This window comes from Platalea leucorodia (assembly GCF_965183815.1).
Source record: "Platalea leucorodia genome assembly, chromosome: 16".
NCBI lineage: Eukaryota > Metazoa > Chordata > Aves > Pelecaniformes > Threskiornithidae > Platalea > Platalea leucorodia.
Genome location: NC_138838.1, coordinates 11,515,567 through 11,542,334, shown reverse-complemented (window position 1 = coordinate 11,542,334; position 26,768 = coordinate 11,515,567). Strand labels below are relative to the sequence as shown.

The 26,768-nt window shown below is 43.1% G+C and overlaps 1 protein-coding gene across 1 annotated transcript in view; it reads right to left on the bottom strand.

The window, feature by feature from the left end:
* SGSM2 (small G protein signaling modulator 2) overlaps window positions 1-26,768 on the bottom strand; it is a 62,705-nt gene that overhangs the window by 5,430 nt on the left and 30,507 nt on the right. Inside the window, exons 4-18 of the mRNA XM_082327934.1 lie at window positions 22,882-23,043; window positions 19,753-19,820; window positions 19,095-19,240; window positions 18,526-18,660; window positions 17,940-18,064; window positions 16,830-16,897; window positions 14,930-15,090; window positions 14,247-14,376; window positions 9,091-9,241; window positions 8,479-8,543; window positions 7,879-8,024; window positions 7,291-7,419; window positions 3,151-3,333; window positions 1,619-2,023; window positions 806-930 (exon numbers count right to left, since the gene is read on the bottom strand). Of these exons, the coding sequence (XP_082184060.1) occupies window positions 806-930; window positions 1,619-2,023; window positions 3,151-3,333; window positions 7,291-7,419; window positions 7,879-8,024; window positions 8,479-8,543; window positions 9,091-9,241; window positions 14,247-14,376; window positions 14,930-15,090; window positions 16,830-16,897; window positions 17,940-18,064; window positions 18,526-18,660; window positions 19,095-19,240; window positions 19,753-19,820; window positions 22,882-23,043 (2,199 nt within the window). The remainder of the gene's footprint in view (window positions 1-805; window positions 931-1,618; window positions 2,024-3,150; window positions 3,334-7,290; window positions 7,420-7,878; window positions 8,025-8,478; window positions 8,544-9,090; window positions 9,242-14,246; window positions 14,377-14,929; window positions 15,091-16,829; window positions 16,898-17,939; window positions 18,065-18,525; window positions 18,661-19,094; window positions 19,241-19,752; window positions 19,821-22,881; window positions 23,044-26,768) is intronic.

The window sequence follows — 26,768 nt, the reverse complement described above, 5'->3', positions numbered from 1 at the left end:
CGTTGAATGTGTGCGTCTCGGAACTTTTTGACACTTCACATTCCAGAGTATTTCACAGCCCTGTATTGTTTTCTGCTTGGATAGAGGACCATGCCTTACACACATGGCTTGCATATCAATAGTTTGTGAAAAAACAGCTAACAAAAGCACAACAGTCTATGGAAAAAAACTCCATATTTTTAAAAGGTACCTGTTTTTTGGGGGGCTTTTGTTTTCTTTTTTCCCCTAGGTGGAATCTTGGTATCATTTCTGAGCGTTAAAGTCTATGACACTTTCTGCTTTCAGTGTGTTTAGCTGAATAGCCTTCGTGGCAATTTGCATTCCTAAAAGTGAAAACTGGCTTCCTGTTGATTCCAGCTGGTCTCAGTGGTCAAAGACGCTGTTTTGATTTTTTTTTTTTTTTTTATTTGAGGATGCAGTCTTTCTGTCTACTTAGTAGATGTCCCTCAACACTCTATCTGGGCACCTCACAATTACTGTCATCTTTATAGCACGCCATTAGAGCATGGATGTGTCATCCGCGTAAGTAGGAAACCAAAGCTAAGAGTACATTTAGAGGATAGTCCAAGGTGACTGACAGGGTCTGTCTCTTGGGTTAGAAAGAGAATCTCCTCAAGCCTGCGCTCCAAACTTGGACCACCTATCATACCCACGCTCTCTAACCTACCATCCTACCTGTTCCTCCTTCTTGCAAGCTTTAAGTTCATTAGTGACAATTTTTATACAGACTATTATTTTCATATTATTATAGTTTATCAATTATGACAGAAATGTGAAAAGTAGTTCAGTTTACAAGCTGTATTACCTGCACATGACATTTCGGAGTTTCTCCAGGTTATCAGCAGTAAAATACCAGTAATTCCGATCACATCTCTGGACATCTTTATCAATTCTGTGCAAATTTAAGGCAACAGTGTCCAATAACTCTATCTAGAAGAGAAAAGTTTTAGTTAAATCTAAGTTTAGAGCATTCCCAGGACTTGGTGCAGATTCGCTCTGAGAATCAACAAACCAGAAATAGCACAATTATGCTTCAGGCATATGAGAGCATCAAAATACTCGATTACTGTCAAAAATCTCAGGTAAAATGCATACACCTTCCCTGGCAAATGTTCTAATCCTGTCCTATTTTCCTGTTATTTCTAGTTGAACAACTTCAGCAGAGAGAGAGGCAAAAACTCAACTGCTAAGCTGTTGACAGCAACACTAATAGAGATGGCGGAGTCTTGAATCCAGATTTAGGTTGTGGTTAATTTGATTAAATGTGGCTTTTAGCTTGAATTAAATGGCACTGAAATCTTACAAGTGCTGTGTTGTCCACCCCCCCCCCCCCGCCTCCCCCCAGCCCCTGGAAATTTTTAGCTGCTAGAATCGTACCACATTCTTCTCCTTGCCCTCCCACTCAAAAAAAGACACATGTTTTTCTTGCTGGCTTATTTCAAATCTAGCTCAAAAGCCACATGAAAAGATTTGGATGCAAAAATCCTCAGTTATCATCCCACCACCTGTAGGTCTAGTTTGGGATTGTCTCTCATTAAATCCTATCTGAAAAAGTACAAGTCTTTGCTAGAAAAGCAATGCTGTGCAGAGAGATGATGATACTTCTGTTGTGACCTACTGTGTAGGATGCAGCGCAGACAGAAGCAACATCCATTAAATAATCCACCTGGGAACACAGCTGCTCTTCTGATACAGAATCCTGAGACTGCAGTACAACTGACTTGGCTTTCTGCATACGTGGTATGTCTGGATCAGTCCTTTCCAAGTCAGTGCTAGCCTCTTCTTCAGCCCCATCTTCAAAGGAGACGCTCTGTCCATCGTCGATACTGGACAGGATGCCTGAGGCCACAGAGTAGTTCCTCGAGGATGGCAGCCCGGAGTCAGGGGAGTCAAACTCCACCGACTGTTGCTCTACGGCAGCTACTGCTGCTGGCGTGTCGGCAGACACCACGGTGAAAGTGGGGTCGTCCTGACCTTTTGAGTCCCGCTCCGCTGAGTCCGTTTCATCCACAGATATAAAGACCTGGGGGTGGGCAGGGGAGAGAAGATTCGGATAAAGCAGGGGAGAATAGAGAAGCAAGAAACCTTAATGTAGCAAACAAACCTCCAGCCACGAGAGAGAAATGACTACATTACTTCAGTGAACAAGATCACTGATTAATAGAGCTTCCCTCCATGCAAATAGTTGAGAGCTCTTCACTTAGTCTTTATACTGAGACTGTTAAGTCTAAAAATAATACCAATTTATGATCTCATATCCGTCTCCTATGATTATGTCTCCACCTTTCAAAATCTTCAATTAGAAACACCTTGGAAAGCTGTGAAACTTCCCTACCTGCAACATCAATGCTAAAAACATCTGGTCATTGCCATGTATCTCTGAAAAATACCAACACACCTCAGGCCTCCAACAATCCAGTTCAGCTACTGCTGTTTGAAGTCAAGACTGGCCTTCAGATTCTTTTCACCACGCAACCACTTTACCCTCTTGCCAAAAAAACTCTTTGTTGAACTATTTAAAGTTCTCTTCTCGCTTGCCTTACTGAAATCGGTTAGCTAACTGTTTGAAGTCTGCATAAGTAATGGATGCCCAGAGACACTTCTGGCACATGCATGCCAGCTCTCCTGTCCAACAACGTGAAAAGAAAGCCCTTTCTTGGTTATTCAAGTTACAGAGGGGTTAATTCAGCCTGTCTTTCTACTGTTTAGCATCTTACCTTAGACTGACAACAGTCCCCTCTCCCAAAATAAAATCCCACCCAACCTGTCAATCAGGGACATGACAGAATCAAAAATATGCTTTAATAGCAGCGGTCTTCTGCTCTACGCTGGATTTGAATAAAGGACCTACAAGTAAGAGATCTAGAAAGCTATTCCTCTACTGAGAGAAGGATCTTCTACAGTAGGTGAACCCTAAAGCCCCTTGGGCGGGTCCTGCTTAAGAACAGGTATAGACTCCCCAACATACAGACCTGCTCTTAGCTCTGTTATGGAGGCATTACAGCTTCAAATTCTGTACAGGATTCAAGTAGCACCAGACTGATGGAGCTGTGCTAACCTAAGTCTCTGCTTCCCTGGGCTGTACCTCTGCAAACGCCAAGCCTCCCGCGCTGCCTGCACCATATGGGGGAGTGGGAAGGGAGTACCTACATCGTTGCTGATGGTGGAGTCCCTGTGAATCAGTCGCTGGACGTGGCTGTCAATGCTGCTGCCCGACGAAAACTTTGCCAGCGTGGCAGAATGCGATTCTTTCTCTCGCTGCTTTACAATGACCTCACAGGCTTTCCACTCGGCCATGACCTTCTGATAGCGGAGAGCAATGTCTTCATCCACCTGCAGACAGACAGACAGGTCCTGAAATGCTGGTCCTCCTTGAAAGATAGCATTAACAATGAGTGGAAGCCAGGAGGGAGAGGTCTAAAGCAAGTGCAATGTCTCAAACCGAAAGCCTGAAGGATCCTGAAGCCCTCATGCTAGAGCCCACATCACTGTGACTGGAAAGTGCAATGACTGGAGCAGTAAGATGTTGTGTATTTACTGCAGGGAATAAACTATCACTGTAGACACCAGAAAAGATTCATATAAGCATGCGTATACGCTATCAACAGCGCTTCGACATTGTTCAGGAAAGAACAGCAGATGTTACTGGCTTTCATGCAAAACCTCGTGTAGAAGTCATGCAATCTGATGGAGCAATTGCTGCCTCTGACTGGATTATTCCTAATTTCATTACACCTCCTTCCCAACTCCTTCTCTATTCCGACTCTAACATAGCCCTTGCAATGAATTCCAGGTCACAGGTTTATAGACGTCAGCCTGTACAGAGTTAGGTGCTGGAAGAGACTCCTGAGCAGCAGAAATCCCAGCTCTCGCAGCCCAGGCTGCACTGCGCACGGCCAGATCCAACCACTCTGGTTCCCATAATAATAACACAGATTTTTGCTACTGCTGGCTTTCTCTGTTGAAAGACAGACGCAGAAACCCCCCTTGGTCTATTAAGGGACATGTAGTAATTTTACTACTCTGTCACTTGTCAAGAGCTGAAGAGAAACCGCAACTGTGAGTTGGCTTCAGGCTCTGGACTCTGCTGGCTGGAGTTGCTACCAGAGCATTCATGCTAAGAGCTGCAGGCTATTTGTCACTTGAGGTAGCTGTCGAGTCATAAATCATAAAATACAACAGTTAGTGGAAGGCTGGAGGACAGCCATGTTTGCGAGCGCCCCAGATACTGATGGATGACTGCAAAAATATCATCAGAAGGCAAAGATGATAAATCACCCGCGATGACTTCAGTTAAGGACATGATAAGTTTCCTATACGTGCAAATGTTATGACTGTTTTCATGTCATTCATTTAATAGACTCTTACATTCAGTGGTAAACATTAGACCCCAGCAGCACCTTTCTTTGAGGAGTCGGTTATTACTGTTATTTACTACTGGTGCTGAGTAGCTCATTAGAATTCCAGATAAGGTTTGGAGCACCCCTGTGTTCGTACGGTACAAACTCAGGGAAAAAAATTTCCTATAGGAGCTTGCATTCTGCAGATCAGATCTTTTATACCTTGCAACATACCTTTATGAATTTACTGTAATTTCTATCGTACAAATGGACTCGAGTATTTATCTCTTCTTGCCAAATCTCTTACGTTCTAGCTGTATGCATGCGTGTGCCCTTTGAAGCTGGGGCTAGAATCCACGAGTTGTGGCTCCAGACCTCCCACTCTAAAAACTAAGTATCTGGGTCCTTTTTTCAGTTCCAGACATACCTTCTATTTCTACACATGGATCATAAATCTGATGGTTCATTTGCCTGTGGAGAACAGAGACAGCAAAATGCAATCTATGCAAGAAACCTCCAATATCCTGTTTCTTGAAAATTTGAGTTTAAAAAAAAAAAAATGAATGGAGCAGAAAAGGCAAATGCAATAAATTCACACTGCATCTGGAAGTGCTGCAATTTAGCCAGATCACTGCTGCTGCAGCTCTGAACCAAATTCATAGAAGTGTTTGGAAGGGCCCTCCCTTTTTCACCCAGGTTAAGGAACCGGTCCACGTGGTGCTCTAGAAGGACTTCTTTTTTCAACTTGTGCTGTATGCAAAAAAGGGGTGATTGAACAAGTCCCCTTGGAGAACAGACGTACTTTCCAGCAGGACTACAGCAATGCATCAGCCTGGCTGGATTCTGGATTTGCTTCTCTCCTGAGGCAGTTTGCCCAGCCTTCAGGAGATGAGGCAACCAGCAGGACTCCCTGCCCTTGGTGGTTTCTGAGGTGCTTCGTCTTCTTCCGATGCTGATGTCACGGGAGGGCAGGAATTTGCCTCAGCAGCACATTCTTGATGTACACACTATCACTGGAAAATCTAAATATAAATACTTACAAAGATGACTGGATTCAGGGTGAAGAATCTGGATTGTGACCCAGTTTGAACAGTTAAAGGGTATATTTCTCCACTTGTGTTCAGAACTGGTTTATAAAGATTAGTGTGAGGAAAAACAACTCAAATTGCTGTAGCAATCTTTAGTGAGAAGAATGCTGCTTAGAAAATGCCCACTGTTTGCAAAATAGCTAATTTTTCCACTGCAAGGCTCTAGGTCAGGCCGCCCTTCTGATCTGCAGGTGCTCACAGGGATATAAACTATCCCTTGGAATATAAAATAATTGGGAGTTAGCAAATGCCAAATGTTTTGATATATAAACCACGTCTTATCCATTTAATCCAGAACAGGATCAGCTACTGCATGAGTGCTACCTCCCTGGTAATAACACTGACAGAAAAGCAGATTAATGTGTTAATTATATTCCAGGGCAAACCTCATTACTGTTCTAGACGGTTCAGCAAACATCTGGGTGATTCTTAATGTCAGTTAAAAGCAATGTTTTACCAACATATAAATGCAGACCTTCCCCACAGGGCAGCGTCCTACCATAGTCCTATGGCTCTGTGAAAGAGGACATCCCTTTCCTCCGCAGTCAGGGACTAAGACTAGCGGCAGTGTCGGGGTTTGCCTGGCAGACGGGTGCTCCCGCTACGTATGAGCCCAAGGACTGCAGGAGGCCTTTACGCTGGCGGTGGCACTACCCGATCTGCTCATCATGCTAGGCCTACGCTTAAGTTCTTGCTCTGCACGTGATCAGCTCTACAGCTGCATTACGGTACGACCCCGAGCCTATTGCGCATCACCTGAGGGTAATATATTAGCTTTGCCTCAGTACTGCAATAAAGATGCCACACAGCATTCGTAACAGCAGCTACATTGGATCAGACAAGGGCTGGCGTAGCCTAGCAGACGCTTATGGAATGCATACAGGAGTAAGGATCTGGAGTATTGCTATATTTTTCTCAGCACTCTGGCTTAGGACCACATCCAGTTTCTGTTCAATCAGTGTAGCTGAGTGAAGGCATGACCGTCTGCCATTTTGCGCTGCTCTGTTTGTTACCAGCCTGGTTTATTATCAAGGCACTTGCCCAGAAATTACAACAAATGAAAGCACTCAGCAAAGTAAAAAGTTGGTATTGCTATAAACTGATTAGCAAAGGGAGATAATATAACTAAGAGATGGGCAAATTGTGGTTTCATTAATGGAAACGATATACTTAATGCCAAGTTTCAGACTGCGAAATAAGGCTGTGACATAACCTAGGCAATTATTCACTGATCAATGTTAGCAGCAGCATGGGAGATATTAAGAGGAATAACGTCTCATCTGAAATTGCACCTTGTGTTTTACAGAGGCACATCTTATTTAAGTCTAGCAAAAGCATAATGAACGTACAAATCAAACCTTCCTCTGCGTATTTTTAGCCTCTAGAGAGTAACTGCAGGTGCACTTCAGAAGGTACATCTGGGCTGTTCGCAGCTCCAACAGGATTCCACACATGCAGTTGCGGGATCATGTAGGTAAAGTAGTTATTTCGAAGAGCATTTTGAAGTATAACTCAGCCAACACACCATATAAAAGAGGGATGACTCAAATTACTATCCAAATATCAACGTCTCCCCGTTTTATAAGTGGCAAATTTGTGAAAACAAGATTTCCTTGGGGCAAGTGCATGTCACAGGCAGAGGCTGAGTGCAGGTTTCCTGACTTCAATAAAGAACTCCCTTTTAGTGATTTGCAGACATGATAACATGGTATCATAATCCCTCTACTAACATGTGTCACTCATGTTTTGAGTAGCGTTTTTCCCTTAGGAATATTAAACAACAATAAAGACTAACAATTGCTATTCAGAAAACAAAACCTATTCTGCAAACGTAATTCGAATCCCCGGAAAGCTGTGCTTACCTGGTCCATCTCCTTTTTGGCCATGCCGAATTTATAGTGACCTAACAAGAATGGCCATACTTCCTTTCGAATCTCATGCTGTACCCCACCGTAGTAAACTCTTCTTAGTAATTCCAGTTCCTTGTAATTCTACAGCAGTCGGGAGAAAGAGGTATTGAAGGCAATACATCTTTATTTTCCTCAGGCATGCTCATATACACTTCATACCAAGCACAAAGACAGTGAAATGCATGCACAGCACTAAATACATTTTGCAACTTGATGCATGCCTTTAGGGCCCTCGCTCAAATCCAGTCTAATATAAGTTGTCATGCCTCCCATGAAAATAATCTTAACTTTTAAGAAACTAGAGGAGTCATGAGATCAGTTGCTTTGATGTTAATTGATATCTTTGCCATCATCAGAGATGCAAAGGATAAAACAGATTTTAAGAATCAACTCACTCTCACTAGAAAGAGAAGTGATCCTGTGAAGACTAGAAAACACCTTTAATACTTCCTGGGGTCAGTTCTAAGGGACACCGTGCTCAATGCAGCAGTATATGGGAGCTAGTTTAATTAAGGATCATAAAGGTATTCTGTTACTTACCTTCTTGTCCTTCTGATACTTGCTCCAAACCTCTTTAGTCAGGCCTCCTGCAGCACTGGATGGTTTGTCAGGTGGGATAATGGTGTGGTTCACGAGGGCAGACAGATGCGTTCGCACTGTTGACAAATGGCGGCAGTAGGCAAGCCCTGTGGTTGGGGCAGGAGGTAAACGTTTATAAATCAGCAATCTCTGCAATATCAGCAGTCCCTTCTTGAAGATAAAGCTGTGACATTTTAAACCTGCCACTAATAATCCTACATGAACTAAACTTGCATTGTACTGTATAAGAATGAAGAATTACAACAGAGCCAAAGATTAAATAAATCTTAGACTAGTGAAATGCAAGTAGAGTAGTACACTGCAGTGTAAAACTACATTCTGTCTTCACTAAGCTTCGGTTTGCCCATTGCTATATGCAAAACCCACAACTAATGGAATTATGAAGGTATGATACTTGAGTCGCGTCCACCAAACTGCCCTGAGGCGATCTGACTCACAACAATGAATTTGGGTTTGGACTGCTTTCTAAAACAAACATCACATGTTTTTTAGATAAGCGTAGGGATACCACAAGGGCTGGATATAAGAAGCTTCACTTACATCCATAAAAGGCTCTGGAAACTATTTGCCTCTTCATGCTTTCACACAACATCTTTAATGGAGCTCTGTGGAGACACATTAACAGGAACATGACAGGTCACGAGGACAGAGATCATCATGAATTTTATGCTGATCCCTATAACCTACAGATAGCAATTCTTTCTCTGCACCAAGATTTATTTAGCTAAAGGACAACAATAATGGCAAACTACACTTTTTAAAGCATTTTCCCCCCCAGCGTTTTGGCCCAAAACTGATTCACCTGGCACACTTAACTACAACTGCTACAGGTGCGTTGTAAAGGTCCTTGTCAAATTAGATGAATTGCTGCCCTTCGTTGTAATTGTTAATGACTTGTTAAAGAAAACACTTCCAGAGCTGAATTATATTAAACTAAAGAACTAGATGCAATTTTTCAATCAAAATGTGACTTGAGAGCAGTTTAATAGGTTAGTTTTAATAAACTAAATTTCTTGCTGTGTAACTCCATCTTTTTTATGTTAGAAACCTCTTGAAAATTGTTACTCTCTGTCTCTGGTGCTGCAACCAGTAAAACCATCCTGCTTTTAAACTGTGGCATGCACAGGTAAGCTCTCTGCACAACTTGCTTACCTATCATGGATGCAGTTGCAACAGCTGGGTATATCGTAGGGAGAGCTGCCCGTTGAACAGGAGACACATGAGGAGCCTTGGCTGCAGTGCTCCAGCTGCCACGAAAGCAGGTTTGCCCCAAAGCCTTGCATCTCTATCATTTCGCTGGTGTCTAAGGAAAAAAGCAAACAAAACAGCAGGCCATCAACCTTTTTTCTTCTTTCCCCCTCTTCCTTCTGTGCATCCTGATGGCTTCATGCTTTACTCCTCAGCAGGCTCTGAACCTCGATTGCATAAAGGGGAGAGCACCATCCTAGTGACCTCAGAAATACTGCTCTCGGCACGCCTGAACCAGCTGCATGCTGTGCATGGTCACTTCCCATGAAGTCAAATCCCTTCACCGTTTTCCCCTTTCTTGCCCATGCACATTGCAGTTTGTGTTTCAAGAGAACAGAGAAAAGGGTGCTGCAGTAACAACTGAAACTGGTTCTTGTGTAATACTCTGGTGATGTTATTCGCGGCCAGAAGAGATCATCTAACCTGACCTTCTGTTTAATTCGGGTCTCAGAATTTCATTCCGCAGTTCCTGGAATCAGCCATGTAACTGCTAGTCCAGCTACGGTGAAAGTTTGGGCGTAAAAGAAATTAAGACAAACTGATTCAGTTATTTTCAGAAGATGCTTCTTTCCCCCTCAGAACCAGACCCTAAAATATTTAGTGCAGGATAGTTCAAGTCCTACTAATGTCAACGCTATGTTTATAGAAGTAGGATACTCTGCAGGAAAATGTGATCCAATGGTACAGTGCAGCTCCTTGAGTTATCCCTGCTCCACCAAATCTATTTGCCTTTTTAACCAGCTTCAGGAAGGCAACCCCAAAAAATCACCAGTTGCCTTCAGAAAGCGTGGCTTCAGCTCTTCAACTTTCCCAGCTGGCATTTGAGCTCGTGGGTTTTTTGTTTTATAATAAATAACTGGCCTTTCAGCTCACCCATGATTAAAATTAAGGCAAATGCCATAATACTGTAGGTCACTAAATTAACATTTGTAAGCAAAATCCAGTCCCCTGGGCCGTGCTTTTAAAACATACATTTGTTGGGCGGTGGTAGGGGCAATTCCAAACCATCTCATGCATTTTAAATCAAGGTAGCATAAAGCATTTTAGTAGTGCCTATTAGAAAGTGGGCAGAGGTGAGGAAGGAGTGGAGTAAAAACATTTGTTAACAGAAAAAGCACAGGCTCATGCGGAAGCAGTCACGTGTATTTCATTTCACAAAACAAAGTGTGATGCAAAAATGCTCTTCACCTTAATTCTTCAGGAAGGAGCTGAATGACCCAGTATTTATCGCAGCTTCTTATTGGGTTCAAATAAAAACCATGGGACAAACATTTTTAGATCATTATTTTTTGCCTCCCCTCTACAGACAAGAAAAGTGGGTTTTTCAGTTTTAATTTTTTATCTTCTGTTTTAGAGAAACAAGGCAAGAACCCCACAGAACCTAAAGATTCAGATGAAAGGTACCTGAATTAGTGAAGAATTAGAGTGAACAGCATCTTTTATTTAATTGTAGTGGTGTTATCTGTAACTTCAGCTACATGCAAAAGTCGAGCATGTTGCAAAATGTAAAAGCAAATGGCTAGCAAACCTGCTACAACAGTGTTGTCATTATTTAAAAGGGATGCTGCTGGAGAGACAACAGCCAGTCCAATCTAGTTCAGCAAGAATCACTACTCAAACAGCAGACGTATTCCTAACTCTACCATTACCTTCAAGATTAAATAAGCAAAATCAGGTATCTGACAGCCGTTCTAGTGGGATAACTTAAAATTGCCATCACCTGACTAAAGACTACATTGTGTTTCTTATGCTTTAGATCACAGCGTTAGCCTCTCAACATGTGTATGTGGCAGTGTTAGTTGTTACCCATATCCAGACACGATCAGTTAAGACACACAGAAACTTCCTGAAACAGTGTCTTTTTTCAAGGGGAATGCTGCATTTTTGGAGTTTCTTTCCATCCATACCTTCCAAGAACTCTTTATTAACCTGGCCTGGGCTTTATCAGTTTCTAGGGGCTACTACCTAGGGATAAGTGTGTGGGCAGCCTACAAGAAATGAGGAGCATCTCCTTGCACACATGCTGATATCTATCTAAACAGAACTTAAGCACCACACAGAGATGCAGGGCAATTATTGTCTCCTACAGTCAGTCCCACCAGACCAGGGCTAACATCCATTTGGAACCAAAATCATTGCTCTGCTATTTAAAGGTCTTTAAAAGGACATTTAAATGACTTTTAAAGTGTCTTATTTGGAGTCAAGATACATTGTGTTTTTCTTAGGAAATAGAAATACCAGAAAAAGCATGTTCATGCTAACGTAATGAATGAACAACAGACAAGAGCCAAACTTGCAAGCAGTTGCTCTCCTTCCTACTTCCTCTGCAGATGGCAAACTTTGACAGCTACTTTACAGCCTGATAACAGAGAAGATTCTGTTCTTGCTGATACACTCCGGTTATTAGGAAGAGGCGGAGGCTGTTGTTTTGATTATAACAGGAGCATGCCAGGTTTGACACATGCACTCAAGAGGTATCAAGGCCAAAAGTCTGGCGGTACTGAAGCTGTGCAGTAACTGCTAAGCCTAGAGGGGGGGAGAGATTTCACATGAACTAGTGGAGAGGCCTCGACAACACCTGCCTGTCTTCTGAACAACTGCAAGCCTTAGAATCCAAGCTGTGCAGGAGGGGTTTGGCCTGGGGAATGGATTATTTTGTACACCGTTCAGCTTCCTCCTTTGAGAAAGCAAGGACTTCTCAGTCTCCAGGACTACACTACGAGATCCTGAATGCTTGCTAATACATACACTTCTTGAGAATACCAACTTAATACATCTGTTATGAATTGCTTTAGGAAAAGAATTAGATGACAAATTTTTGGAGGGTGGAGGGTCTTGCAGCCCATCATCTGAAACCCACCTAGCCTATGAATGCAAAAAGTGGAACGAAAGCACCCAACCACATACAATCTTCTCTGCACGCTTCTGCTACCTTACAGAGGTATCCACAGCGTGGCAGCATGCATGCTTGCACCATCCCTGGGCTGAAACTGTAACTCACTACACTTCTGCCCTATTCTGTCTACACAGGCACACTCCATTTCTGACTTTGCCCAGCACATCACTCCTACTGCTGTAATGGTTCACCTCCGGTCCTCCCTATACAAGGCTGTGCTCCCCAGTCTGTTACGCTGTACACGACTAACTCACGGAAGGAGGATACAAAGACCTGTTATACTCCCTCCTTCGCTTGTGAGAACATGCTCTAGTATCCAGCTTTTATGAAGGTGGGGCAGGAAGCCTCCGGAAGGAGGGAAGGTTTGTCTGTTCAGCAGCACACACGCTCAAAGCAGAGGGAAGATGCTGTTGTTTCCACTTCCCATAGGTTGTGAGCATATTCCCAGCCTCTGCACAGTCAGCTTAATCTCCAGATCTCATGGCGTGAGTGAAATGTTTTTCCCTGTAATAATGCCAACACTGTTGTATGCATCAGTGGAACGAGCTGCAATAGAGCTCTGGGACACAGAGGGAGGAGGATAAAAACCTTTCATCCTATTAGGAGCTGTGAGGTTCCGAGAGCAGATCATTGATAGCATTGCGTGTAGCTTATCTTCCTCCTCCTCATCATCGTCAACAGAGGCAGAGCGGCTGGCAGCTAAGTGGTGGTAGTTAATAGTTACTGCTCAAAGAAAATAGTGAAAGAGGAGCATAAGAAGAGAGAACTCGATTCTGCGGGAAAGCTCAAAAGGACATGTTCAGCAAAGACAAAGGACTTGAATCCTGCCCTCTTCTTGAAGGCACAAGCTCCTGTAAATGGGTATGAAAAATGAGTTACAGGAAAAAAGCATGCTCCACCAAACACAGGCCAGCTTTTGACTGTGCACAGGCTGTGTTCCCAGAGCACACGTGTCACATCATGGCAATGGAGAAAGGTCCCAATGCCAGCCTGCAGCAGGTGAGTATGCTTTTTAGCAGAACTCCACGGGAATTCTAGGCTCCAACTAGCTTCTCTCCCTCACCATGCCCTTATCAACGCTGTGGCCTCTTTTCCACTCAGAAACCTGTGCCAGATGCATCTGGACAGCAAACGTTCTGCTCCCCAGCTCTGTCTGGCACTGCAAACATGCAAGGCACAGGCCTCCTGCGAAGGAAGCCTGAGGCAGGAGCCAGCTCGCTCTGTCTTGCACTCAACAGGCAGGTCTGTGCTGAATGTGCCCACAGAATCTGCAGTCCCCTTGATTCAGGCAGAGGCAGAACATGCTTTTGCTGGTGTGTGCATGAACTTACCTGTGCAAATCCAGAAGCCCTAATAAAGCATGGCCACCATTGTGGTTCAGTCCCCTGGGGTAAGGAGGGTTCAGCTGAGATTTCTGCTTTTTCAGCTGCAGTAAGTCCCAATATGAGCAGTAAATCCAAATCCCCTGTAAACTTTAGAGTCTGATCTTCCTGGGAAATTCTTGCTTCTTTGCCAAGGGGAATAAAACTGAACATGCTGTTTGAGAACTAGCTCAAATGCCTTCTTGCATGTAAGGAATTTGTATTCACTGATGACATGAGGTGGTTTGGTGCTTGGGAATTAATTTAGTTTCCTTGGAAGGGCCTTTATTTATCCATTGTTAAGTTCTTGCTTCCAAGCCAGGAAAACTTAGCCCAGGGAGTTCTTGGGGTACTTTAAGAGTTGAGTTTATGGGGTTTTTTTCCTAGTAACAACATTATGAGCAAGCAGTGTGGCCAATAAAAATATCCTCACTTTGGGAGCAAAACTGCTCTTGGCTAGTCAAGCGATCTTTTTGCTTTTAGTCTCAGTTTGCAAGCCCAGGGGAGTATTTTGGAAAACTTCCTCTGCAAAACACAGAGTAAATACAAATAAGATTCCCCACCTCAACTCCATTTCCACTAAGATAACAAGTTTCACTGCATTAAGGAAACCTACAGTAAGCTGGACCTGTTGATCGCAATTACCACACAATGAAATTTTGTGATAGTTTTGGTTTTCCCCCCCCCCACAAAAACCTGGCTTGTCTGTTACCTTCAGTTACCTCCCAGGATATTACTTCAAGGTTTTCTTAGGTTTTTGTTTTGGTTTGGTTTTTTTAACAAAGCAGAACAAAGGCACTTACTGTTATCATGCTTGTGTCCTGGATAGATAATTCTGAACACGTAGTCAGTGGAAGTGTCTTCAGCTGGCATTTCCTCTAGGTCTACTGATCTGTTGCTGTTCCGTTTTCGAAGCTTTGGGAATACCTTACCCTAGAGAAAATAATGATTCCATACATTCAGCTACGAATGACTAACAGAGCCCAACAAACTAAGTACTTCAGCCCTTTGGCATCTTAAATCTTAAAACTGAACTTTCAATGTTGGGAAAAGGTGAGGGAGAAAACAACAGTAGAATCATATATAGCAGGTGGTTTAGGGGTACTTAACACAACTTTTCTGTGTACTTAAAACACAGCTTTGTTTTGTAATCCATGGGAGCTGGGCACCAGCTTCTTTAATAATTCAAGCCTCTGACAGCAAGTATGTCCCAGTCCATTTCAGTCTTGGTCCCTATCATTTGGGTTCATATTTTGATACAATAACAGATTCCAGCTCATTGCTCAATGGGGTAATGAAGGTATGAACAATTTTTAGAGACTACCTGTAGAAGAATCAAATTGGACTAAATGGAGTTATTTTGCCTCCCACTTTACTATAAAGCAGCTGGAAATCAATGCCCAGACTGTGGAGCAGGATGCTGGTTGAACAAAGACATTAAGATCAGGCCTAGCTACAACAAGCAGCTCATCAGAAAAGGCAGTACCTTGCCCTGTTGGGACCAAAGCGGTGGCTCCAGCTGACCGCGAGGCAGAAGACCATTTTCCAGACAGGAAAGAAACGCGAGGAGGTGACCTCCTTGGGGGAAGTGCAACGGAGGTCTCTGAGTTCCATCCTGACTCACCAAGACTAATGTCCATCTGCTTTCTGCTGCAAAGGAGGACAAGGGGAGTCCACACTCTTACAGCGGAACCTCTATTTTTTGCTCTTACCTTCTAAGTAAATTTTATTTGCGATCATCTCTAAGTAGATAAATAAATCTCTGTAAGTCGCAGTGTGATCTAGGGATGATCTCAGTCTTTTAGTCCTAAAGAAGCTCAAGATATAAGCAAACTACGACAGGCCTCATGCAGAAACATTTAAAGTGATTCTGAACACTAATATAATAAAGGAATAACTAAGCTAAGTCTCTGGTGTATGACATAACTTGACAAAGGACACACAATTTAGAATGAAAACCAACCTAATGGATATAACCAGAGGCTGTCAGCTTTATTCTTGTGGGAATTAGCAAGTCACATTCCCTGTTGTAAATTTTTCTCATCTATCTTCACTGTCACTAGAAATTTAGCACAAATAAGGAAATCCACCCTGGGCTCGGGATACTCTTTTAAGCATAATAATCTGCATCTCGTACAATTTTCAAAAGAATATAAGTGAATTAGGTTCTTAATTTCCTTTTCCAAAACTGAATGAATGAGGCATCTGGAGCCACCTGGGTAAAGGGGGGATCTCCAAGAGCAGGATGTGTTCGACAGCATGGCTGTGCAAGTTCCAGCCTGGTAACTAGGTGCTGCGGCAGGACCGCCAAGTGTCTGTCATCTTGTGCAAACAACAAAAATCATGTTGTGTATACACCTGGCACCTGTTACTGAAACAGCTTTCTCAGTGAAGAACAAGAAAGGCTGTTGTGTTTTTCACGTCTGTCATTGAATTCCCCTTTTCCTAAGGAACTGCCACAAAGCCGAGTGGTGATGACCAGTCAGTGAAATACTGGTCAGGCACAAAATGTCCTGGGGAAGATTACTGAAGTGAGGCAAATGGACCTGAACTAATGTTACCGTTGTCATCCTCTACCAGCTAGGATTCTAGATTTTAACACTCATCCCCATATGTCCATAACTAGTTAGAAGTGTTAATGACACTGAGGGAGGAAAAGCGATCATTCAAGTGGCTCTCCTGCTTATGTATTTTAAAGCAATATACATAGACTATCTTCTAAAACAGGCTCTTAGATCAAAAGCTGCTTTAGTCCAACTGTATCTCAAATCTGACTCCAAATAAAATTTCTAAATATTCTTTGTCTTTGCTCTGTGATTTTGACTTAAGGCTTGTAGTAAGGAAAAGCAGTGGGAGAGCCGTTTTGTTCCAGATTCCCCTCCCTACGTTGAGCAGAATGGGCTGCCGAGAACTGGACGGTCAGGGGGTGACAGAGGGTGGCTCTGGTTACACGCACTCCCTTTCTACAGGCTGATGATCCCACTACAGACGTGGCTGACAGACCTGCTTTTTTTCCCCCCCTCTCCTTTCTTGTAATGGTCAATGGATGGAGGATCATGCTTAATAGAGCCAAAACTTCTATGTTTAATACCTGCCGCTGACAGTTTCCCGCAAGTGCTGTTCTGCACAGATCACTCAGAAAAAACAAAGCACACAGAAGAAACAAAGAACATAGAAAGCAACTGACAACTGGAGCAGTGTTAGGCAGAGGAGTTCTTACCAGGCCTTTCAGTGAAGACATCTGAAGAAGAAAAATGGTCTGCCTCCTTTTGCAATAAACCCCTAACAGGCACCATATAAAATGGTAGCAGCATTAGCAGCAATAACATTCACCTGGCAGAAAGGGGCTTTGGGAGCGCCCCCGTGAGAAGAAGGTTTATGCTTACGTTGCTGATGGCAGTGAATGCAGACGATCTGGCTGAGTGGCACTATTAATGCGTAGTCCCAGTAAACACTAATAGGGAAGGAAAAAGGGCAGGAAACATTTTTTTTTTCCCATATTCAGGAGTGCTTGTGGTTCCAAGCACCCAATAAAAAGACTCTGCTAAGTTAATAACTGCTTATTAAATTTGGTCAATTAAGGTAAATTAATAGTCAAGTAAAAGGCAAAGGATCTAGTTCTCCACATCTGGCACTAGCCTTGCCATAACCTCCCTTTCCCTTGTCACCTCCCCTCCCTCCCACCACCCCATACCAGGTTACAACAATGCTCTGGCTAAGATTAAAACGCCTGGGGCGCAGACTTCATGATGGTCTTGTAGCTGGGTTTCAGGACAGCGGGGTTCAGTTCTGTCTTGCACATGTGATTTATGGGCAGCAGCATGTAAATCCATTGGGGCTCGAGCTTACAGATTAAACACTGGAAACAGATCCGAACCCTTCCGAGAAAAACCTCAACAGAGTTTAGCAATGAAAGCACGGTAGAGGGCTTCATTAAGGTTCTATTTAAAAATGCACATGAAGTTTTAAAAAAAGAATGGAGTGGATTAAACATTGGAGAGCACTGTTCTGGGGTTGAAGGAAGCATTCCCTGAGGAGACATACCTGCCTGGTTCAAGGCTTTACTTGTCCTTCCACTGAAGCAGAATGACAAATTAGATGAATAACTGATCTAACGGAAGAATGACGCTGCAGGTCTCTTTTTTGAGGTTGAAATTAGCCATGCTTGCCAAGTGATCTGTGACCCTCTGAAGGGAGGTACTAGAATTGTAATGATGGAAGGTAGTGTTGAGCCTTTTCGTACGAACACCTGGGAAAGTGGGTTTTTGTTTTCCTTTTGAAAAGGCCTTATATCCAAGTGTATTGCAGGACCTTTGGAAAGTTGCTTAATCTGTGGCAAAACAGGAACAGAACCCAAGCTGCCTGACACCTCAACTTATGCACTATTCAGAACCCCTTCAATTAAATCAGCCTTGTTACACTTATGTCATATGGCCAAGTAGACAAGAAATAAACACCATGAACGCTTCTGATCTTTTCCAGAATGCAATGATTACCTTTTCTCCAGCTCTGAATCTCCAAGCGTTCCATTCATCAGCTGATTTGGAGTCCATTTTAAAGTCAAACTATCTGCTGACTGATGAAGGGAGAGATACCCAGGAATTGCCTCCAAGTCGTCTTTCTGTTCACAGAAGCAAGAAACAGACAATCCAGGTGACTCAAGTGCACAACTATAACTGTCATGTTCCAGTCTTCCTATGTCCCACAAGTTCCAGAGCAGTGCATTATCTAGGAACTGCTGAGGGAAACCTTAACACCAAAAGTATTGGTATTTAATATTGCTATTAGAAAGAGGGGAAAAAACACAGTACAGTCACTGGGTTTATGAAATACAGTCCAGTATGTCTGTTCCTACCTATATGCCCACTTCACAGTTCACATTGGTCAGGCAGTGAAAGCATTTGTCACGTCTTAATCTGCCTCAGCATAATAGAGTGAAGTGGGAAGGCAGCACTGTCCTGAGGACAAGACATTAAGCCAGTACTTGACAAGCCTAGGTTATATTCCTACCTATACTGCTGACTTCTCAAGTCACAGCCAGGGAGCAGCTGTGGGTATTGGCCCAAAACTCAATGTACTCACCGGCTGGACTAAGACGTTGTTTTTCCCATACAAGAGGTGCGTTCGGGAATTCTGGTGCAAAGACTCCACGTACTCTCTTGCCGAAGCAGCAAAGCGATCTTCTGACGTGCTCCCACTTGAATGTCGTTTCCGGATCTAGCACACACACAAACACAGCCAAGGCAGATCAGGTAGGATGGGAATGACTGTACCGGCAGGCCAATAGAACAGGAACAGTTCCTTTTAGACCCATCTCTGTAGAGTGGAACTTCCTTCTGGAGCCAGCAGACCTTGCAGAGAAATGACCTGAGCTCTCACTCATCCCTGACCAAGGCAGCTCAAAATTTCTTGTGAACTACCTGGTCTGATCACAAGTGTCAAAAGCCACGGAATTTAGTCCTGGACCTCAAACTTTTCTACATACAGATAAAGAGGACATTTGGGCCCAAATGGCCTTCTAATCTGTGATAAAAGCTCCATTACAGAAGAGAAAAAAAGGTTGTTCTAAATTCAGATCTCTCCTTCCTGGGTTTGTTTTTTATTGTCAGCCTGTGCCTTAACTCAGGAATAGCTACACCGTAAATACCTACTCCCAGGGCTGGGCGCTTTGAAGGAGAGTCTTGGCGGCCATGTACTCCATGAATCCGGTGTCGCTGAACAAGCTCATCTGCTGAAGGGTCTGTCCAATAGTGATCAGCTGTTTTTAGCTTGGTGTACTCCAGAGCACATGGTCCCACTAAGAAAAGAGCCCAAGAGAGAAACCTTCTGAGTCTGTTCAGAAACATACTTAGTCTTATCCTGCTGGCCAAGTACTGAAAGCGGGATTTCCTTCTCAAGCCAAGTGAATATTAATGGTCATTTAATGATCCTACAGGATCAGCCCATAATATAGGCAATACATATAATAACATATCAGGTCCTATTATCTAGGGCTGTATAAAAATATTCCTGTAGGACACAATACCTTGCCTAAGCAGCATTAGTAGTTACAGTCTGCTAGCAAGCATTCAGTAAAGAGCCATTCCCATTCTGTTCTCTGATCCAACTGATAATTAATAATAAAAACAGATGACTGGTCTCTACTGGTCTCGTAAGCAACAAAACAACATCTTCTGGTTTGCTCTATTATAAATAATTAAACTACATGCTAGAGAGAAAAATCACCTTTTGTAACACTATCATAATACAAAACGTTTTAAGAAACTATTTATTTTCTTTCGCCTAAGAAGTAACTTTGCAAGAACTTACCCAGGAGAGAAGCCAGTATTGGGCCACAAACAGGATCTGCCAGTAAAGCTTCTTTTTCATAATATTTACTAGGAATAAAAGATCAGAGTCCAGTTAAAATCACTGGCTGTTATTTTTAAAAGTCTTACGCCTCCTAGTAGCACGAGTCCATTGACTTTAAAAATATCACACGTTACTGCTTACCAGAAAGTGTGCCAAAGGAAGCAAAAGAGAGAAGGGCAGAGAAGCTAGACAGGCTGCTATTAACCTGACAATTCCTTCAGCATTTGCTGTGGCCCCCAGGAGTCCAGTGGAAGTTGACTGCGTGTGCAGGGGGAAGCACGACTACTGAAGCCACGTTCCAGGTCAGACTTCATACTTAATAAAAACTGAGGCCAAAAACTCATTTCAAGAGCAAATGCAGACAATTAAATTACCCATATAAAAGGGAAGATTTAAGAGTTTAGGGTTCTAAGAGTTTTACCAAGGCAGAAAACAGGATCTAGGCTGTACATCTGGAGTGCTGTGCACATAGTGAAGCAGCACATGTTTTCAAAGCTTGGTTTTCATTACAGTTCCAACACAAGAATTCCGGCAACAGAATTTTGCTGTGATTATCAAATACACTCTCACACAATGGGCCAGTCGGAAAACTGTGTATCTAAACAGCCAGAGACAGGACCAAAGGGATCCAAACCCCATATATTTTCTGAACTTGACAGGTAGTGGAAAAGCAGTTACTAGGACTACCTCGAAATCATCGATGCACGCATCTCCTCTAAAAGCTCTAATGGAGCTTGACTGGCTCACCTACTGATCACGTAAAGAAGAAATGTTGTGTTGGGTTCGCAGGTAAAGGCGGCTTTTACAACATGGTGTGTCCTGAACTATTTTTAAAGACCATTACAATATATCCTAAGAAAGCTATGGAGAAATTAATTTGTCCTATTTTAAACATCTGCTTTAGAATTATATAATTTCCTGAACTATAACAATAATGTTAACTAGATCTCTGCGGAGCATAAAGGGAGCCTAGTACAACCAGTTCAATAAACCTGCACTCCAGACTACTATATTTAACAAGATGACCACCACCCTTACTTTGGATCCACATTCTGCCCCGATGAGCTGCGTAATCTCAGGCAAGTCACTTCCTCTCAGTATGCTCATTCTGCTTCATCTGTTTTCGAACTGAGCTCTCGAGAGGCAGGAGCTTGCCTTTTGCTAAATGTGTTTACCCAGTATATTCGATCTGGGGCTTTGGGCACTAATGCAATATGGAGACAAAGAATAACTCTCTGCAAGCAATTTTGTCAGTTTTCCACAGAGACCAAGAGATCCACACATTCTTAAACATCTCTTCCATCTGTGAGGAATAATCTTGAAACACTAGCAGGAACAATGAACTACTACAAATAGTAGCTCTTGCAATGACCCCAAAGTCTTCCCATCACAGCAGGCAAAGCTGACTTATAAAACCACATAGCCAAAAAATCAAAACACCCAAATTTCTTGAACTGTCATTATCCTCTGCTGTCTCTTCCACTAGGTGGGGCTCAAACTCTAAACCATCTTCCTCAAGAACAGAAGAGCTGAAGGACTTAAACGTCGAGCATTTGAGCAGTAATGTCACAAAAAGGCATGAGAAAAAGCCTTATGAAGAGGTTCGTTTTATTCACTAGGTCGGGTTCTCAAAATCACACACCTGCAATTAAGGCCCTGATCCTAACTCATCTGAATAGATGGAGAAGGCAGTAAGATGAACACCTATAATATAACAATTGAGACCGAACTCTCTTGTCATGTCTCCAGGCAAATTACTTTTTAATTAAAAAATCCTTGTATCCATGTATCAGCAGACAAATTGATACATTGGACTAAAATGCTTTCATTAACTGTGTCTCTGGGACACAGCCAACCCTCCCACTGTCTCTTCTGCACATAGCTCTTAAAACAAACTGGCATTAGATATCCCAGAGCAACAGTTTGCTTTGAACAGCACAAAGACCTTTCTTCCATTCTCTGTCTTTCTAGTGGCAAGATAGATCATGAAAATAAAGCTGATGACAAGGAAAACAGTAACGCAAACTTGGAAAATACTGTGAGAATAAGTTCCTCTGCCCTAGCTCTCTTCCTTGTGCAGACCCATGGGCTTTGGAAAGCCAAGAATGTGTCCCCCCAGTGCAGAACTGCAAGAGCACCACTGCCAAGAAATTGCAATGGCAGCAACTACAGACGTACTTTTCTGGGACCGTATCAAGCTTTAGGGTTCCTACCTTTCTCTTCTTATGGGAAACTGTCCCCAGTGTGCCCCTTAATTCTTCTTTATCAGTTATGGGAGGGCAGGAAGACACAAAGGGTAGAGTTAAGAACCATCTCTTGGGAAACCAAAGCTAATGCTTGACAGTAGGCAGTGATGGTAGAATATGTCATAGAACAGAGAGGACTCGTCTGTTCCTCTTAAAGAGTCCCTGGGGATTACATCCATAAAGCATTGATGCTCTTCTCTGGTTTTGCAAGGGAAGATTCACTTTACACAAAACTTGAATTTTCTAAAAAGGAAACATGATTAAAAAACCTTTTTTCACAGCCCTAAGGGTTTATGTCATTAACTCCTCCTGTTGTAAATTCATTTCCTCTTCTTTTACCTACAAAGGGCATTTTCTTCCCAGACATGCTAAAATTCCAAACGATTATTTTTAACTAATGTGAGTGAATTAAGCACTCCTGACCTATTAGAAGACATTTCTATTCCACTAAGTCGCTGAGGTTTAGGTCCCATTAGAATCTGGGCATCTAGTGGAAAGGATCAGGGCTTCACATGCTTCTGAACGCATTACCCTTTATGATAGCACTGTTCAATATTGCCAACTTTAGGAAAAAATAAAAGAGGTCCTTAATAAACTGCAAGTTAATTTTTTAGCTGATTTCTGGAAAGCTGTCTGGCTGTTAACATTTTTTGTAAGTCTGAAACATGTCAATGATTCAAAACAAAAGTACAATCTCTTCTAAATGTCCAGGCATCTGGTTTTCTTCCTATCAGAAGTTTGCATCACAGAAGTTTGAAGACGACTTTTGATTAAATCCCTCGTTGCAGATACCTAAACACATCAGTCCAACAAATCCCTGCGCTTCTGATTCTTTCCTTACCTGCAGTTATCAACAATATACTGCACAATCTTGTCGAGCACTTTCTCAATCAATGCTGTCCGAACCCATATGTGTTTGATGGCCTGAGGTGTCAGGACGGGTGTTTTGCTTGTGGTTGATCCCTGCCTCTTGAGGGGTTCCTGCCCATTTGGCTGATTTTTCCTGCAAAAGGAGATAAAAGTAAAAGCGGTCAGCATTCAGACTCTTCTTACAGAAAGCTCTCCAGTGAAAGACTACGTGGAGAGGTGTTGGAATACACAGCGTGTATCTGACAAACGCGTATCTGTATACTCGCTGTCCACATTACTATGTTAGCACTCGCTACCACTGGGGTGTGGACTTTTAGTCAGTCCATCGTCAAGGATTTTCTGAAAATCATGGCTCTAACTAATGATTCAGGATGTCTTGGTTCCGAGTTATGAATAGAAGAAGCCCGTAAGGATTACCTAATTCACAGACAGATGCTAAACAAGATCTAAAAAAGTCCCCAAACAGGTCTGTATTAGGTATCTCGGGCTAGGTAGTCACCTACCAAAAATATCTTCTCCGCTTCTGCAGCTTTAGGAAAAGCCCAACATTTGAGCTCCTCCAAAACTCCCACATACTAGGCTGAAAGGAATAGGCTGTAAATCCATTGCAGACCATACACCCCAAAAGAGTGGGAAAAAAAAAAAAACAAAACCCAAACAAAATGCAAAGTGTAGCAGAAAATAAGTCAAACCTGATGAACAGAAGTTTGCTTCTTATCAAACAGAGCTTCACACTTAGTTGGGAAAGCCACAGGGAGGATGGTAAAAAGAAGATTCTTGTCTCCCAGCTTTCTCTGGGAGGAGCTGGCCACAACCCCAAGAAGACACCCAGCTGTTTCAACAGGAGATATTCCCACTGAGACCAGAAGCATGGAGCAGGATTTGAGATAACACAGGCAGAGCTTTTCCAGGGACCTCCTGCCATACCATCATCAGGCAATCCTTGAGCACAGGCTCACCTTTTCATTCTCTCTGTAAGGCACCACATATAGCTACAGCACAGTCTGTGCTAGCGTCTTGGCAGTGAGATCCTATCTCCTACCACCTACAGAATGACAACAAGACAACTAAGAGATAAGCAACATCAAACTGAGAAACTGGAACTATAGCAAATGAGCATCCAAAGCCAGCTGGGAGCTTGCTCACAGCCAAGACCCCCTGCTTGTTCCTACAGCATATGCCAGCACAGCAACAGGTCCACCTCAGAAACGGGGAGCTTAATGCTGCCTTTTAGTGGCAGGATGGCAAGCTGGCTACCCAAAGCAGAATCACTTCCCAAGCGCGGCTGTCAACAGGAACATGGGGGCTGCTCAGCACGGTGGTCTCTGAACCACGCGGGAAGTTGTCATTCCTTTCTGTGGAGCTATCTGCTGCCCCAAACATCTCCTTGACCCCAGTCCAGCGAGGGACAGTGGCATGTTGTGCCGCAGGCACGCTGTGGGATGGTGTTTTGCCAGATGAAGAGGATGGTACTTTTCTCTGCAGCCCCCAGTGTGCTATGCTTCCTGCCGTGCCACTGCACAGCTTCTTGTGGTTGGAGCTGAAATTCGCATCACGCCAAGGAGCAGTTTTGTGCCTTCTCAGCACAACACACATGCTCTTATCCATGCTGCGTGCTCACGGTGAGCATCCACCTCTCATCCGTCGAGCACTGGTGTCCAAAACACATTTTCATACTGACAACAATGCTCCCTTCACTTCTTTGGTGGCACTGACACAAATTATCACTTGTCACTGTTGAGATAATTAATGGCCTGAACAGATTTGGAACCGAAGACCGATTCTGAAGCTGAATGTGCTGCCTAGAGCTTTCCAGCTTCTAAAAGGCGACCCACAAAAAGGAAAATGAGTTTGTTCTCTTTGTTTCTCTTTCCTGCTGCCTAGCAAAGTAGCTGAAATGTGAATTTGTGTTCCCTTCCTCCCTCCCCGCTAGCTGTGCCTGCGGCATTCGTTATGTAAGACAAGATGACAACACTGCTCCATACCGAACACCTAACACGCAGCAACAAGTCACAACGCACAATTTTATAAGGTGGTACCAGTCACACGAAGTCTCCCATGACAGCACTGGTGGGGCACTGCCCAAATTCTCTCCTCCTAAAGGACATAATGCACCTAAGCCACGTGTCCATAGCGTAGCAGGGGGTGAAGCCGTGCCAGACCTGCCACAGCACGTGATGACAACTTGTGATGGGTCCGTAATCCTGCATCAGGCAATACAATACGGCTGCAGGAGAAAGGTATGCTCTAGAGCTGAGCGCTGGGAGAGCTTCCTACTTCTGCACAGTACTGCAGGTTTGCCTTGGCTCTCCATACACTGCATGGGGCTGGCAGGGGAAGACTAACCCTCTTAATTTCTTTCCCAGAAAATCTGCCCCTTAAAATAGCAGAAAAGAAGGTTCAATTTTCTCCTAATGAAAAGAGAAACGCTGATGTCTTCAACAATCTTCAGCAGAAAATCCATGTTCTCAAATGATCCTGTTCACTGACAGCACTCAGGTCCCCTTTCAGGAAAGGGTTCAATTCAAAGACTAAATACAATAGTTGGGTGCTGCCTTGAGTGAGATCTGTAATTCTTCTCCGCATTTACAAAGTCCCTAGTCCTCCATTAGGCCATGACAGAACCTCTACAAGGCAACACACACACCGTGACAATCCCAAGGCAAGAAATACACGACACCACGAACATCAGAGGAATTCAAATGTGTTTAATTGCATCCTGAAAAGGGGCTTTCTTAAGCCACAGCCTCAGGAGCAATTGGACTGCTACAGCACTTGTGTCTCATTTCATACATTCAACGAAGCGAGTCCACCCCCTGTAGTATTTCCTAATAGCGTCTCTTTGCTGTGCATAGTTTCTACAGCACTTAAAATTTGTGGTTGTTAATAGCAGAAAACCACACAAAATTTCTCCCAGAGAAACGACAGAATTTAAGTTCATTTGCTCCTTTCTGTTAGAGGACACAGCCAAAGGTCTCTGGTGGTTGAAGTAGGGTTCATGTGGGCTCATAACCGAGGAGGAAGGCTGGGGAATTTTCAGTAGAAAGCATCCATTTTCCTACCATTTAAAAAACTAAAATTAATAAAATCTCAGTCTATATCAGTAGGCACACAATTAAAAATTATATCAAAAATAGGATGCGCCTGTTAAAAACTACATAACGAAGTCTAATATTTAGAAGTCTAATAAAGATAAATGCCAGAAAACTACACAGAAATGTAAGTATAAGTGCTAATTTAAACAACTGTCAATAGCTGAAGACTTCAACGCAACACAAATGGAAGTCAAGCTCTCTTGACAAAGCCCTTCAACAGCAAGTTGATCAAGAAGCTATAAGTTCTTACAATGTACAAAGACCTCTTAAGGCTTAGCAGTGCCGCTGCTCTACTGTCTACAAACAGAAGAAAAAATCTCCTGTCCTGAGTTTACAATATAAGACACTCATCCCACAGGTTCATGCACTGTGATTCAGTCAGCAGAACCACATGGAAAATTTTAATTGCACTGCTCATCACTAGCAAGAAGTTTAGGACTTTCAGCAATCTCAAGTCCTTGACTCCAGCACAAATTCTGCTGTGCTCAAGTCCAGCACGTACTTAATTGCTTTCCTATAATCAGTCTCTCACTGCTGACCACCTCGTCTTGAGTTCATCCCTCTTATCATTCTTTGTATCCATTAACTTAAGTATTTCTACCATAATAGCTACAAATCTTCTGTTATTGGTTTGGCAAGGAGCATGCCAACACAGCTTTTCCAGTAAGTCTGTTCTTCAGTTCCTTTTGCCACCCACATCCCTTCCCACCAACAGTCCAAACTGGTCCACCATACCCTGACTTTGAGCACTCTCTAAAATCAC